Source organism: Hippocampus bargibanti, linkage group LG04 (genome assembly GCF_051943395.1).
Source record: "Hippocampus bargibanti isolate YZ-2025 linkage group LG04, ASM5194339v1, whole genome shotgun sequence".
In the NCBI taxonomy this organism is placed as follows: domain Eukaryota; kingdom Metazoa; phylum Chordata; class Actinopteri; order Syngnathiformes; family Syngnathidae; genus Hippocampus; species Hippocampus bargibanti.
Window position 1 is genome coordinate 2,579,857 of NC_142737.1, and position 17,404 is coordinate 2,597,260.

General features: G+C 38.9%; 1 protein-coding gene across 1 annotated transcript in view; it reads right to left on the reverse strand.

Moving 5' to 3' along the window:
- The window catches only part of hip1rb (huntingtin interacting protein 1 related b), a 35,221-nt gene that overhangs the window by 13,081 nt on the left and 4,736 nt on the right, over positions 1–17,404 (reverse strand). Inside the window, exons 2-13 of the mRNA XM_088993531.1 lie at positions 10,610–10,673; positions 10,378–10,520; positions 10,187–10,243; positions 9,242–9,322; positions 9,086–9,162; positions 8,895–8,956; positions 7,641–7,781; positions 7,499–7,556; positions 6,088–6,163; positions 4,427–4,632; positions 2,829–2,901; positions 1,291–1,474 (exon numbers count right to left, since the gene is read on the reverse strand). Coding sequence (XP_088849657.1) covers positions 1,291–1,474; positions 2,829–2,901; positions 4,427–4,632; positions 6,088–6,163; positions 7,499–7,556; positions 7,641–7,781; positions 8,895–8,956; positions 9,086–9,162; positions 9,242–9,322; positions 10,187–10,243; positions 10,378–10,520; positions 10,610–10,673 — 1,222 coding nt within the window. The remainder of the gene's footprint in view (positions 1–1,290; positions 1,475–2,828; positions 2,902–4,426; positions 4,633–6,087; positions 6,164–7,498; positions 7,557–7,640; positions 7,782–8,894; positions 8,957–9,085; positions 9,163–9,241; positions 9,323–10,186; positions 10,244–10,377; positions 10,521–10,609; positions 10,674–17,404) is intronic.

Sequence of the window (17,404 nt, forward strand, 5' to 3'; positions counted from 1 at the left end):
GGACAAACACACACAACCCATAAAGAACAACCGACGCCTCCGGACAAGTTGTGTCCATAATTTGTAAAATCACTTTAAATCACTTCTACTGAGCGTATTTGACAAAGATTCCACTGCATATAGCGATATTTTGCGTTTTAAGACTTGCGCTGAATTTTCAGGAAGTCTTGTTTTCGAGTTGATGATGATGCCTGACGTGACGTCACGGAGGGAACGCCCCTGACTGAGAAAACGACACACAATGCATTTTGGGTACTTTGTTTGGTCTGAAAACATCGTGTTGATAGCGAAATTAGAAGGAAAACACATAAATAACGCAATGGTGAATCGTTGTGTGTTGCACCAAGACAACTATTTGATACTAGTTGACACAAATTCCCAGCAGACAAATCAGCCCATTTCCAACGGAGCTCTGGCGCCATCTTGTGCATTTTCTGGGACGCTACATTGCTGTCATTGATGGCTCGAATTGATACGGAAGGACTTCTTTAATCGATTGCAAACATGTATGTTTTCCTCTTCAGAACTATTTGAATCATATTCATAACTGGATGAGTAACAAGAAAGCATCTTTTCCGAATCTGAAGTTTGGATTCTCGAGCAAGGCAAGACGTCCTGACGTGATGTCACGAACAAGGGGGCGGGACCTTCTGAAACTCGGCATCTCGGTCATTTTGAAGTAGTTTTGGGACACTTGAAACTCATTTTTATTGGTGTTTTGCATTTGACTTTGCGCGTTTTGGGTATTTTAGATGCTATAAAACGTTTTTCTGATGTCAGTTAGGAAATTAAAAAAATGGTGTCGGTTGTCCTTTAAATGACAGGTGTCAAAACCAAGGCTCGATGGCCAAATCTGGCCCTTCATATCATTTTATTCGACCGGCAAAAACAAATCAATCTGGTGAAATTTTATTATTGTTCCTGAAGTCCAAATCAAAATGTAAAAGTGTCCCAGGTAAACTACAATAACTGTCATTATTTTTGACTTCATATTTGCATATTTACTAGTTATTCATTAATTTGTAGTGCACTCTATATGTAATATGCGAAGGGGATTAAACATTGTAATGACTTCCCCAAATTCATAATGTCCCCCAAGAGGAACCCGTAAATCCAATATGGCACCCCTGCACCAAAAAAAAAAAAAAATGTTCGACATCCTTGCCCTAAAATACACGAGACTTTTCATACATTTTTAGGTTCATTTTGAAAAATCACCCTTCAATCAAACATCATCAACTTATATTTCTGAGTAGGGTAAAACATCCCAGGAGTCGCAAAAGATCTTACGTTCCGCCTCAATGAAAGTGCTCTGCAGGTTCTCGTGCTCGGCGTTACGGCGGCGGGCGGCTTCCAGAGCGATGCGCAGCTGTTCGTTTTCCACCAGCGCGCGTTGCTTTTGAGAACGCTGCTCCTCCAACTCGGCCTCCAGGCTGTTGATCTGCGACTTGAGCTGCGTGATGTAGCGCTGGGCCTGGAAGAAAGTGAGAAATAATGGACATAACATCACCGGATGAGCATTTAGATTTGATTTGTCAACAAATGTGCATTCAGCGGGTCATGCGAAGGTCGCGGTTTTGACTAATAGTAACTATTTTAGCATTGAGAAAGTCAAAGTCAGATTTATTGTCAAATATGCTAATATACATGACATACAGCACAGATGAAATTAATGTCCTCTCAGACCAAGCACGCAAGGCACTTAAAGGACAACCGACGTCACTTTTTTTTCCTAACTGACATCAGAAAAACGTTTTATAGCATCTAAAATACCCAAAACACGCAAAGTCAAATGCAAAACACCAATAAAAATGACTTAAAGTGTCCAAAATCTGCAAAAAATTGAGCTGCGAATTGGGCATTTTCAGAAAGTTCCACCCCCAGTTCGTGACATCTTGCATTGCTGGAGAATCAAAACAATGGCTTCAGATTCGGAGCCGTCAGGACTGCAATGTAGCGTCCCAGAAAATGCACAAGATGGCCACTGAGCTGTTGTGAGGAATGAATCAGCCCGTTTCCACAGGCTGATAAATTCCTTACATGGAGCTAGGACGCCCTCTTCTGGCTCTTTCTGGTGCAACACGAGGTTTTCAGACCAAACAAGCATTGACGTGATGGAAGGACTGCTACAATGTGTCCTTTTTTTTCGGTCAGGGGCGTTCCTTCAGTGACGTCACGTACGGACTCGCCACCAACTAAAAAACAAGACTTCCGGAATATTCAGCACAAGTCTTAAAACGTAAAATATAGCTAAATGCGTTGGAATCTTTGTAAAATATGCTCAGTAGAAGTCATTTGAAGCCATTTTACAAATTTTGGACACAACTTGACCAGAGACGTCGGTTGTCCTTTGAATGTGGCTAAAAAAGACAGACAATTGACAACAGACAATACATGTAATTTCTGAATGTAAAGTGAGGTAGTGTAGTAATGCAAAAACAAACAAAAAAATGTTGAAGGAAAAAAAACAGAAAAAAATAGAGTTCAGGATGATAGTACAGCGTGTAGCGTGTACTCAGAGTTCGGTGAGTGTGGCAGTGGGAAGTGGGAGAGGGGGCAGGGCTGGGAGGGAGTTGAGTCTCCTGACTGCCTGGTGGCAGATACTTTATTGTCCTTGAGTCTGCTGATCTTGGCTCGGAGACTATGTATGATGAATAGTTATTTTTTTTTACATTTATTGTTACTTTTACAGCTGTATGTGGGGACCACTGGTTGAAAATGAATCATAAGAAGCATGACACACATGCTCGCCACATTCCACAAATGGCAAAGAGATATTTTACATCCAAATAAGGGAGGATGACGTCAGTCACGCCAGAGCTTCTCACCTCCGCTTTCACCTTCTCGAGCTCGGCTCGTAACAGCTCCAGATCTCGCTTGAGGCTCTCAATCTGAAGATCCCTGTCACATCACGACAATATGAACAACTTGAGGCAATTGTCACGTGGAATCAATGTCACCATATCTATTTATGTCACCATAAATGTCAGGGGGATAAATACTGGGAGCCGAGACAATAAAATGTCATGCTAAAACAAATAGCAGGAGCATATTGAATTACATCCATATCTCGTGAGATGTAAAAAATTCAAGTGGATTTTCTCAAGTGTTGCGTAAGACTATATTAAAAAAACACACCACATCATTCAATATCTTAAAAAAAAAAAAAAACTTCTGAAAATGATATCAACTTTTTTCTTGACTAGTTTATAAATGACAACATTTGGTAAAATCATCTTGTTTTTTCCCCACCAAAATGTCATATTAAAAGATGTATCTTCCTTTCATACGTTTTTTTCCCCCCCCTTTTTTTGACCAGTTGTATACACAGACGTTGCAGTGGATTTTTTTAATGCATGCGGAACAAGCAACACTATTTATTTATGTTTATTTATTCATCTATTTATTTATGTATTTATCTATTTAGGTGTCTATTTATGCATTTATTTGTGTATATACAGTAAAGTCTCGTTATATCGATATCGGATATATCGATAGTCCCGGTTATATCGATACTATTTCTATGCACGCACGGAGAAAATTACATGCAAACAGGGTCGGATATATCGATAGTCCCGGTTATATCGATATTTTTTCGGACTCCCTTGAATATCGATATAACGAGACTTTACTGTATCTATTTATGTATTTATTTATTATCTAGTTATTTATCAATCTATTTATCTATTTATTTATGTATTTATTCATTTTTTTATCAGTTCATTTATGTATGTATTTATTTATCTGTTTATGTATTTATTTATGTTTTCTTATTCAATTATTTATCTAGTTAGCTATTTATCTCTCCATTTATCCATTTATGTATGTATTTATTTATCTGTTCATTTATTTATGTATCTTTATATTTATTTATCTAGTTATCTATTTATCCATCTAGTATTTATTAATTTATTTTTGTATTTATCTGTTCATCTATTTATTTATTTATCCATTTATGTATGTATTTATTTAGCCATATTTATTTATATAGTTATCCATTCAGGTGCTTGAAATAATGTATTATTATTATTTTTATTCATATATCCATTTATTTATCCATCTACCTATTTATGTAATGGATTTATTTATTGGTGTATTTATTTATTTGTGCATTTGTTCCTTTATTTGTATATATTATATTGATAAAAGCAGCTTGTTTATTTATTTGCTTATTTTAACACTAAGCAAGATCTTGACAAGGAAAACATTCCAAGTTAATTGACATGAAAATTATTTCCTGAAGGCAGATTATATTTCCGCCTTTCAAAACTCTCAAGGTCACTTTACAGTCACAGGATCAGTTTTTCTGTGGGTGAGCAGCGGCAGCCACACGCACCAGCGTTCACTCAACCCGGAATGTGTGAAATATATTCCTTTGCTTTGCAATTTATTTTCTAAACTAAAAAGGGAGCATCCCACACATCACCTGTCGTCGAAGCCTCCATTGGGCGGTCCGAAGGCCTGATCAAAAATGTCGGGTTGGGGCTGGGTTTGCGCGCTGGCGGCGTCGCTGACGTCAATGAGTGGCTCAGGTTCATCTTCGTCGTCATCGCCGTCGTCCTCGTCGGGGATCACCACCACTAGCTTGACGTGCTTGGCTAGCGAGGCCGCGTGCAGGAAGTTGGGCGGCGACTGATGACAGGAAACAAAATGAACATGTTTAGGGGGGCGTGTGTTCGTCAAAGTAGTCACAAAGATGACTAAATTTGAGGAAGAAGCACCAGAGGTTTAATTGACTCATTAACTGCCATTCCTGAATTTAATAATAATAATAATAACAATAATAATAATACATTTAATTTAGAAGCGCCTTTCAAAAAGCTATTCGGGAATTGAAAATACGACGTAGAGCGCCATTCGAGAATTTGTTTGGGTTTTTCTTGCTGGGTGCAGATAAAGCGCTGGCTAGACCTCTGGCTACGTTTTTCCCTTCCACAAGAGGGCAGCATTTTCCTTTTTTTCCATGTTAGTGCTTTGTTCCATCTTCAGGTGTTGTTAAAGCGCTATATCAACCAATATCGCTTACCGTAAAAAATAAATAAATAAACAACCATGCAAATACATAAATACTCATAAATAAATACATTAAATAAATTAAAAAAATAGATAAACAGATGGATAAATAAAAAAAATAAAAAAATGATACATTAATGGATAGACTCATAAATAAATACATTAAATAAATTAAAAAAATAGATAAGCAGATGGATAAATAAACAAATAAATAAAAAAAATGATACATTAATGGACTCATAAATAAATACATTAAATAAATTAAAAAATAGATAAACAGATGGATAAATAAACAAATAAAAATGATACATTAATGGATAAATAGACTCATAAATAAATTTAAAAATAGATAAACATATGCATAAATAAACAAATAAATAAAAAATTAGACATTAATGGATAAATAGATAGGCACAAATAAATACATTAAATAAATTAAAAAATAGATAAACAGATGGATAAACAAATAAATAAAAAATGAGACATTGATGGATAAATAGATAGACACATAAATACATAACTAAATAAATGGATAAATACATGAATACATAAATTGACAAATAAACAAATAGATAGAGACAAATGAACAAATAAATGGATAAATGTATGTATTGCATTGTATTTTGAACAGCTGCCCCCATTTCAAGCTCATATAACTCAAGACCCACATAATTTAGGAATTAACTCTTTATTTATGATGAAATAAGAGAGTCTAAGGTTTCTTAGGCTGCATTGAATGTTTATGTTGTCCTAAAACTCAATATTTTGTAGTTCCTGGAATTCGAGTGACAATGACAAAAACCCTGGCACTGGACTGGACACATTTTTGCACATTGTCTGGCAGTGAATGAGTTAAAAAAATGTTTGTTTTTTTTCAAGTGATATACTGCAACGACCCGTTGAAGTTGACTGTTCAACAAATACCTGAAAAAGAAGTACGCCGCCATTGCTAGAAAGAAATAAATATCCGATGCGCTCACTGTTTTTTTGAGACTTTCCAGTTTGATGACTCGCAGCTTTCAGGAGAAATATATGCGCTGTCCACTACGCGAGTACACGATGACAAAAACTTACATCAGGCAATCTAGGGATCTGGATGAGTCTCTTGAAGTAGAGCATCTCTCTGGCTCTGTTGAAGAAAGTCTTGAGGCTGTCGGAGGCAGAAAATGGGACGTCGCATTCACCAGTCAATCACGATTGTGGCACTATGTTGTTTTGATAGAATTTTACCTACTTCATTTTGCTAAGCTAATTGCAGTGATACCTCGGAGTACGAACACTTTAGCTAATGAACTTTTCGCCTTAGAAACATTAAATTCGCGAGAATATAATCTTGGCATACAAACTAGTTTTCGGCGGATTAACACCTAACCACGCGGTTGAACAGCGCCACGGTGGCTAGCGGACTAGTATTTGCACTTCCTTTGAGTGCAGACGTGGTTTGTTATCGAGTGGAGTACATTTGCTATTATGGGACAGAAAAAGACCCCTTCACATGCTAGGGTTATGCCGAAGAGGACGCAAAAGAAAATTACATTCGAGCAGAAGAAGGAGATCATCGAAAAACACGAACGAGGTGTGCGTTTGTGTAACTTAGCGTCCCAGTCCCAGTATGCTAAGTCGACCATTGCTACGTGTGGCTAAGGGTGTTTCTGTGTTGTCCAAGCAACCGTCTCAGGGAATAGAAGAGGTTGAAAAACTTATGTTGATTTGGATTAACAAAAAGCAGCTAGCAGGGGACGGTGTGAATGAGGGTATTATCGCAGAGAAAGCACGGCAACTTCACTTGGCTATCATCAAGAGGCAACTACATCAACGACCATCACAAAGGTGAATAAAACGACTTTATTATACAGTACAGTTTATTTCTTTAATTACAATACCATAGCACATTTATTATGCATAAAATAAGGTATATTCTGTGTACTTTTAAGGCATATTTAGTCGAAAAAGTATGTTTTATGGGGACCTGGGAACGGATTATTCAAATTTTTAATGGTTTCTTATGGGAAAGAAATGTTCGACAGAAGAACTTTTCGCCTTGCACACACACACTTTCTGGGAAGCAATTAAGTTCGTAACCTGATGTATCACTACTACAATTAGTGATGGGAAAACGAAGCTTCATGAAGCACTTGTAATATTTTTTTACTTCTCCAGATGGTTATCGTGGTTTGTATACAAACGTTGGTGCAAAGGAAATATCCTAAAAATCCACTGCATCTTTAAAACAAGAGTGCCATCAAAAGGAGTAAAAAAAAACAATCACAAGTGCTTCATGAAGCTTCATTTGCCCATCACTAACGACAATATTCATATTTCAAATGATCGTATTTCCCGTCGCAGTGAATTGGCAGACTAGAATGAGGTTAGGGGGTGGGGGCATCGCGCTCAACTAGCTTATGTTGCACACTTTCCTTTGTGCGTTAAAGTTACTTGACACCACTTGCAGCTCGAAGGACACGGCCGAAACTGCGAAACGTACCTCTGGAACTGATCCCGGAAGCGATCCCGGTGTCCTTGCAAAGTATCAGCAGGGAGACCTGAAATCCACCCAAGGATATGTTCATCGATTACGTTGAAGCCCCGCCTCCTCCTCGTGGCTATTTAAATTTGCGAGTCCTTACATGCGTGAAGCTTGAATAGCAGCTTGACCATAAAGTGGTAGAGTTGACTGCAGTCCTGGATGACCTGTATGAGCGGCGCCAGGCGACACTGGCCCGACGTGAGCGTGGAGATGGCGATGGATGAGTTGAGCTGCCTCAGCACTAAAGTGATCACGGAACACATACTTATTTAGCACCTAATCAAGTCACGCACGGAATTGTGGTCTTTAAGTCATGTTCAGTTTATTTAATTGTCCAAAAAGCACCAGGAGTTGCCAAATCTGCCTTTTTTTGACGCATTTCAATTTTAAAGCCACATGAGGTAAGAAATTCAATTGGATTGACGTAAAATGAGTTTCTTTGAATTAATATCAATTGTGTTTCCACATACAGTAAAGTCTCGTTATATCGATATTCAAGGGAGTCCGAAAAAATATCGATATAACCGGGACTATCGATATATCCGACCCTGCGCGCATGTAATTTTCTCCGTGCGTGCATAGAAATAGTATCGATAGAACCGGGACTATCGATATATCCGATATCGATATAACGAGACTTTACTGTATTTGAGATTCCGGGAAAAATAAAGTGTGGAATTTTGAACATTGCCAGGACTGTTTTGACAATTTGAATGTGAAGTTGTTAGTTGTGACAAGATCCTGGGCGTCTCCCATGACAACTGAATAGGAGGAAATAGATTTAATGTCCTCTAATTAGCTGGCATTTCCCCATCAGATGAACTCATTTAGGGAAGAAAAACAAGTTGGAAATAAGTTAAAAGAAGGCCTCATGATTGACTTCCTTATATATATATATATATATATATATATATATATATATATATATACAGTAAAGTCTCGTTATATCGATATTCAAGGGAGTCCGAAAAAATATCGATATAACCGGGACTATCGATATATCCGATATCGATATAACGAGACTTTACTGTATCTACATCTCTATCGATCTATGTCGCTATATATCTCCCTCTATATCTATTTATCTACATTATCTATCTACATCTATATATATCTCTCTATGTCTCTACATATCTAAATATCGATATAACCGGGACTATCGATATATCCGACCCTGTTTGCATGTAATTTTCTCTGTGCGTGCATAGAAATAGTATCGATATAACCGGGACTATCGATATATCCGCTATCGATATAACGAGACTTTACTGTATATAGAAAAAACATATAGAAAAATCTATCTATCTATCTATATCTATATACAGTATCCATCTCCCTCCTCCCTTTTTTTTACCTGTCTCAGCCAACTTCAACTCTGCATCCATGTAATCAAACAACTCCACAGTGAGCTGGAAGCTGCCAGGGATGGGGGCGAGGGGGCACAATTTGATGGTATTATTACAAGAGAGTCGATACGCAGAAGAAGCAAAGCAACCAAGCTCCACAATGACAAGCTCCACATTAGGAATTTGAAAAGGGACTCACACGTTGTTGATGTCCGTCCCGGCTGTGCGCTCCAGCACTTCATCTGTGGCCTCCAAATTAGTGGGAATTTCCGTGTGCTGAACAAAAGGATAGAAAGGAAAGTGCGGTCAATGTCAGCGTCACGAAGGGTCACGGTGAACCAGGATGTTACTTGACCTTGTTGTGAAACTTCATTTTAATGCAGAGCATCTTGGAATAGAGCGCAACGAGCTGACCGTATCGATCGTGAATATTGCCCTGTGTGAAAAAAATACAATTGATGCTTTTTTTTTTTTTTTTGAGAAGAGAGATTGCAGACCAAACGGTAGCAGGTGACAAGAACACACGTCACGAGAGTATATCATACGCTTGTTATTGCTACACACATTAACTCATTCACTGCCATTCACAAATTTATTCAGGAATTGAAAATATGACACGCCAGCCAGAATAACTCAAATAGATAGAAAGCTAGCTAGCTAACAGATAGCTAATCCTGTATGATGTTTTTCTACTTCTTTGTTTCCTTTCGTCTACCTCTCTAGCTGTCTATTTGCTATCTATTAGCTGGCTAGCTAGCTATCTAGCTAGCTGAGCTAGTGAAGATAGTGACTGTGGGCACCAGGTAGCAAGCACCTCCATCTACAACATTAGTAGCCTGTTCTAAAAAAGTGATTCGGCAGTTAGCTATCTATTAGCGAACTATTTATCGGCTATCTATTAGCTACCTTTCTATCTATTTGAGTTACTTCCGGCTTGATTGAATGCTGGCGCGTGTGGCTGCCGCTGCTCACCCACAGAAAAACTCATCCTGTGACTGTAAAGTGACCTTGAGAGTTTTGAAAGGCGCTTAGAAATGAAATGTATTATTTATTATTAATAGATAGCAGGCTAGATAGCTAGTAAATAGCTAGCCAGACAGCCCGCTAGCTAGCCAGGTAGCCAGCTAGATATTAAATGAGAGTTTTGAAAGGCACTTATAAATGAAATGTATTATTTATTATTAAATTGATAGTCGGACAGGTAGCCAGCTAGACAGCCAGCTAGCTAACTAGACAGCTAATAGATAGCAACTTTCCTTGTCTAAGCCTGCGACAAAAAAAAAAACAAACAAACACTTACCCAAAGCTGGCCAAGTTCTACAATGGAACTGAAATGTCTCAAGCAATCTTGTAACACCTGTGAAAAAACACCAAATACAATTATACATACATATATATATATATATATATATATATATATATATATATATATATATATTTTTTTTTTTTTGGCGTATGTTTAAAACGACAAGTCACCAAAAACGATCTTACATTGCGATGGCCGTCGCGCAGGACTTTGTGCAGAACATGGCAGAACTTCCAGCTGAGGATGGAACTGTTAGCCAGGGGGAAGCCCAAGGCATAGGACCAGAAGGTGAAGGCCCCTTTCTCCCGGTGAGTACCCAAGATGATACCTAAAGGGTTTCCCTGTTAAGGGGGCGTAAAGTGATGTTTTGCTATTTTTCTGTGTGGGAGGGAAGGGGTTAAAAAAAAAAAAGGATACGTCGTGCATGTTTCTCTTTCACGGGTGTTTCGGTGGAGTTGATGGCTTTGCTGATGCTGCTTAGCTTGAAAAGGAAAGGAGAAATACTGTTAAAAAAAAAAGAAAAATATATCATACAATCACACAAAAATCTAGCTCGCTGGCCGGCTATCTAGCTAGCTATCTATTAGGCTGGCTACCTATCTAGCTAGCTAGCTAACTATTAGCTATCTATTGGCTAGCTTGCTAGCTTTCTATCTATTTGAGTTACTTCCGGGTTGAGTGAACGCTGGCGTGTGTGGCTGCCGCTGTTCACCCACAGAAAAACCTATCCTGTGACTGTAAAGTCACCTTGACAGTTTTGAAAGGCGCTTATAAATGAAATGTATTATTATTATAAAAGATTGACTAGCCGAGTTTGAATACGGCGCCATTTTTCGCTTATATAAATCGATGATAATAATAATCATCATCATCATCATCATAACAATCATAATATAATCATAATAATAATAAATAATAATACATTTCATTTATAAGCGCCTTTCAAAACTCTCAAGGTCAGTTTACAATAACAAGTGAAGATTTTTTCTGTGGGTGAGCAGCGGCAGCCACACGCGCCAGTGTTCACTCAACCCGAAATAACTCAAATAGATAGAGAGCTAGCTAGCTAGCCTTCTATCTATTTGCAGCGGCGATACGATGGGTAACTGCTGAAAATGGAGATTTGCAGGATACATAGCAGAGATGTGGCATCATACAGACGAGATACCCACGCGGGGGAGGGGTAGACAAGATCTTGAAAGGATTGCGTTAGCGAACGAAGCATACGACACCACGCACCCTTCCGCAACCGGTCCGGCGGGAAGAACGAGTGTCGAGCATAAAAGGGTGGCGCCATCGGAAAGGAAGAGATTTTGCTTTTTCAGATCGTTTCCATCGCAATGAAAAATATGCCCTGTGGTACGACACTAGAATGAGCAAATTGCCATTTTGAATGGATTTTTATTGAAAAGATGCTAAATAAATTGATGAGAGCACAGTTGGAAAGCTGTGGTAATTACTTGCTGACCATCGTTTCATTTTTAGAGTTTGTTCGGATACTAAAATTGACAGTTCAGACGATATGCGAATTCACGCTTGTGTGGTATTATATAAAAGCCTTATCCAGTCTAAGCACTAATCCACACGTGGCTTTAATCACTGGTTTTCATTTGACCTCCCGACCCCCACCCCCAAATGTTCATCCTTAACTCATTCGCTGCCATTCCCGAATTTATTCGGGAATTGAAAATTGTGACGTGGAGCGCAATTCCCAATTTGGGGGGTGCTGATAAAGCGCTGGTCAGACCTCTGGCTATGTTTTCCCCTTCTACAAGGGGGTAGCATTTGCCTTTTGACCATGTTAGCGCTTTGTTACAGCTTCATATGTTGTTAAAGAACGACATAAATCAACATATATGCAGTATATTGTATTTTGTACAGCTGCCCCCATTTCCAACTCAGATAACTCCAGACTACTATAACTTAGGAATTAACTTTTTTTTTCTCTAATGAAAAATGAATTTCATGTTTCTTACACTGCATTGAATGTTTATGCAGTCCTCAAATTTTTATTCCCTCTCGTTCCCTCAGGTCCTCTTACTCTCCCCGCCACCTCTGTGCCCCCCCCCCCCCCCCCCGTCTCAGCACGATGGGGGACAGTGCTTTCAGCTGCTCTGTCCCCAAACTCTGGAACTCACTTCCTCCCAACATTCGTAACATTGATTCTCTTCCCGCCTTAAAATCCCATCTCAAAACCCACCCAAAATTGCCTTTTCTGTGTAGCTCTCTCTTGTTTCTATTTATAATTGTATTTTATTTATTGTATTCTATTTATAATTGTATTTTATTTATTATTGTATCTATGCTTGTCTGTGACTGTAGTGTCCTTGAGAGCTTTGAAAGGCGCTTGAAATAAAATGTATTATTATTATTATTATTATTATTATTATAAAATTCAATATTCTGATGAAAGAAGAGAGTCTAAGGTTTCTAACGCTCTATTGAATGTTGATGTAGTCCTAAAACTCGATAAACTATGGGTCGGGCAATTCGAGCGAAAATGACAAAAACCATGGCACTGGAAAGGACACATTTTTGCACATCGTCTGGAAGTGAATGAGTTTTTTAAAAATAACCATTTGCATTTTTGCGTCCAATTTTTGTGTTTAGTTTTTGTATTATTTATTTTTAAGTCCACCCTTCCATCCTTTTTAAAACAAAAAAAAATATTCAACAGTTATTGTAAACAACAAATGATTGTAAACGACAGATCAAATAATTCTATGCACATAAGGTTTAACGGACCATTATTTTGTAGTGCCCTAAATTAAAGAACAACAGACACCTCAGGACAAATGCGTCCATAATTTATAACATCACTTCAAATGACTTCTACTGATCCCTTTTTACAAAGATTCCACCGCATATAGCTATATTTTACGTTTCAAGACTCTCGCTGAATATTCAGGAAGTTTTTTTCGAGTTGATGACGATCCCCTATGTGACGTCACGGAGGGAACGCCCCTGACCGAGAAAGTGACACACAATGCATTTTGGGTACTTTGTTTCATCTGAAAACACAGTGTTGATCACGAAATTAGAAGGAAAACTACATAAATAACGCGATGGTGAATCGTTGCGTGTTGCAGCCAATTGCGGTAACACACATAAAGTTGTACGTTTACACAAATTCCCAGCGGACAAATCAGCCCATTTCCAACGGAGCTTGTGCGCCATCTTGTGCATTTTCTGGGCGCTACATTGGAGTCCAGATGGCTCGAATTGATACGTTAGGACTTCTTTAATCGATTGCAAACATTTATGCTTTCCTCTTCAGAACTACAGTAAAGTCTCGTTATATCGATATCGGATATATCGATAGTCCCGGTTATATCGATACTATTTCTATGCACGCATGGAGAAAATTACATGCAAACAGGGTCGGATATATCGATAGTCCTGGTTATATCGATATTTTTTCGGACTCCCGAGAATATCGATATAACGAGACTTTACTGTATTTGAATCATATTCATAACTGGATGAGTAACAAGAAAGCATCTTCTCCGAATCTGAACTCTGTGAAGCCATTGTTTTGATTCTGGAGCTAGGCAGTTTGTGAAGGAGTATCCTGGCGTGCCTTCATGAACAAGAGGGCGGGACTTTCTGAATCTCGCCAGTTTCGAGCTCATTTTGTGGTAGTTTTGGGACACTTTCAGTCATTTTTATTAGTGTTTTGCATTTGACTAAAAATATCAGTCTGCGTGTTTTGGGTATTTTAGATGCTATAAAACCTTTTCCTGATGTCAGTTAGGAAACAAAAAAATGGTGTCGGTTATTCTTTAATGGACAACATTTATTGGCCATTATTTAGTAGTGCCCTAAATTCAGGTTTGTGAGCCCTTTGAGGTCCAGCAACCTCAATTTGAGAAAGACTTCTTTGGTCCCCATAAGTGCATCGCGAACAGAAGGGCCTCTGTGGCAATGAGAGGGTAACTACAACAGGAGATTCTTAGACCCCCGCGGTGACGCAAACTGAACGAACTGCTCGTTTCCAGAGGGCCAGTTTTGCGGGCGGGGGTTTCGACAATGAAGGGCTTGTTGGTTCAGGGGGTGAGGGGCGGAATGGTTGGGTTGCACACAAGTTGGTACACAAGGGCCTGGTTTGACAGATGGCAACCGAACAGCAAAGCTACGGGGGAAGTCAAAGAAGGATTTTTCCCAGTTGGAGAGTTATAAATAAAAGTGAAATCATGTGAAGTGGGGCAAACCTTCTTGTGTGCCACGCTACAGCCTCACTCACAGTAATGTCAAGTTGCACTCGCCTCAATACCGTTGCCTTGACTACCAAAGATCGCTGACTCGGATTCTCTCTGACTGTCTCTGACTCTGACTAACTCTGACTCTCTCAGTCCTGACTCTCAGAAGCTGTCTGTCTCAGAAGCTGTTTGTCTCAGTCTCTGTCTCTGTCTCAGTATCAGTCTCAGACTGTCTGAGACTCTGTCTGAGACTCGGTCTCAGACTCGGTCTCTGACTCTGACTCTGACTCTGACTCTGACTCGGTCTCTGACTCGGTCTCTGACTCGGTCTCTGACTCGGTCTCTGACTCGGTCTCTGACTCAGTCTCTGACTCGGACTCGGTCTCTGACTCAGTCTCTGACTCGGACTCGGTCTCTGACTCAGTCTCTGACTCGGTCTCTGACTCTCTCTAACTATCTATGACTCACTCTCTCTGACTATCTGTCTCTGACTGTGATTGACTGACTGTCTCTGTCTCTGACTGACTGACTGTCTCTGACTCTCTAGCCCTCCCTCTCCATCTCCTCTCTCACATCTCATTGTGTCATGAACCATACGCAGTGACCAAAGTCAAACGTTTCTTTGCATTATTGTCGTAATCGTCCTCATGACTTAAACATTCCGGAGTGGTGGATCAATCTGAAGCATCCACAAATCCTAAAAGGAGCCGAATGTGGACACAAGAAGGTGCGAAAGCCTCAACTAATCTGCAGCCAGCAAAGGCCCGCCAGAAGGTGGGCTGCCAGCTTGAATTATTGTTGCCACAAACTCGACCTACGCTGCTTCCAACATCCGCTGTGACTCGATAGCAGTGAGTCCGTGTGCAAGCCATGCCAGTACAGAGTCGGGAACGCTTCTTAAATATTTAAAACTGCTGCTGCCTGGTGGATAAAAATGTGAGTCGATGATCGTGTAGTCTGCTCCCATCTTATAATTAACACATCAGCAGGGGAGCTGGCAAACCAAGAGCTCAGAATGGCGTCTACTACAATGAGATCAAATAATGACTACAATGACGTAGAATAATTCAAACTAAACAAGAATGATAAGATTTCCATATAAAATATCTTTCAAAGCTATGATTATGATGCTGCAATATTTTTGCGCATGGTTAACCTAATGTTTTTATGTCACTGTTCTGTTTATTATTTTGCTTTATGTTGACGACTATGTGAAGCGCTTTGTTACAGCTGCAGCTGTTGTGAAAGCGCTATATTCATTAGGGTGTATTGTATTGTATACTATTGTAGTAGTATTTGTCTAGTTATGTACAGTAACCGATATACTCTATCGGTTATTGTACATAGCTAACACCCTGTACCACCATTAGATTAAGAGTTTTGAAAGGTGCTTATAAAGAAAAATTATTATTATTATTATTATTATTATTATTATTATTATCATCATCATCATCATTTGCTATCTATTTGCTATCTATTAGCTATCTAGCTGGGAATCTATTGGCTATCTAGCTGGCTGGTTATCTGGCTAGGTATATGTTGGCTATCGATTAGCAAACTAGTTAGCCTTCTATCGATTTGAATTACTTCCGTGTTGATGTGAACGCTGGCGCGTGTGGCTGCCGCTGCTCACCTGCAGAAAAACTTATCCTGTGACTGTAAAGTGACCTTGAAAATTTTGAAAGGCGCTTAGAAATTAAATTATAGATAGAAATATAGAAATATTATTATTATTATTATTATAGAATTATCAACTTCATCGAAACTATAAAAGCACAATTGCATTTAGGGTTGCAATTCGTGATTCATTTGATTGATTGATGAGACAGATAGAAAAAAACAATCGCAAAAACAATGTTGCTTTTCAAAGTAAAAGCAACACTTAAAGTGTCTTAACAACAGTATACTATGAATATTTACTGTTACTTTAGGTTAAACAAAATCTTTACACAAGGTGTTGATTCATGAAAAATAGATGAATTGTTGCACCAATATCATTTTTGTGCCTCATATGTGTTTCCGGTTAAATAGCGCATGTTTTGTAAACAACACGTCACCATAAAAAGCACACGCTGGTCTGCTCATATTATGCTTTTCCACAAAACCGCGACGGCGAAGAAAGCATCCACACAAACAGCGGGTTTAACTCAACACATCATTGCCCCCTTTTTTAACAGCATAAGGCTAAAGACGTTTAAGACTGCTTGCTGCTTTCAACTCTACTCGCACTCTCTGTTTATCTACGAGCTTCACCTCCCCCAACCCCCAACAGTCTCGCCTTATGGGCGCTCACTGGGGCAACAACAGGAAAGGAAAGCAAACAATATACACACCCATAGAATATACTGTATATAAAAAGACAGATTATGTGTGGGTTTGTATGACTAGTCTCGTGAGGACCACTAACATTTTATACCATAAGTAGTGAGGACATTTTTGACAAGTGAGGACCTCCTGCCCGGTCCTCACAAGTTTTGCATTCTAAAGGCTTCTAGAGGGTCTATATATGTATCTGTTAAAGTTTCAGAAAGGTCCTCACAAATTCACCCAAACTGATTTTTGGGTGTGTATTTTCATTTCACTTGGATACACACACTTTTTACTCACTGTGTGTGTGTGTGTGTGTGTGTGTGGTTAATGACAGGAAAAAGTTCATACCACAAAAATGATATTTTAACCAAATTCACTACAGGGGTGAGGACATTGGATGTACCCATTCAGAAACCTCACTCCTGCTGTTATTTCAGTTTCAAATCCACTTTTTATTTCTTTGTTTTTAAAGAAGTTGAAGTGGGAAATGGGGTGACATTTAGTGTTCAAATGGAACACTAGTGCTTCTCTGACTGTGACTGTCTCTGACTCTCTATGACTGACTCTCTCTGACTAGCTCTGTCTGACTCTGACTGTCTCTTCCGGACCTCACAAAAACCATTGAAACAGGAATGTGTGTGTGCGTGTGCTACATCACCAAAGTGCACAAAAAAGTGGGTATAAATATATTGTTTTGATGTTT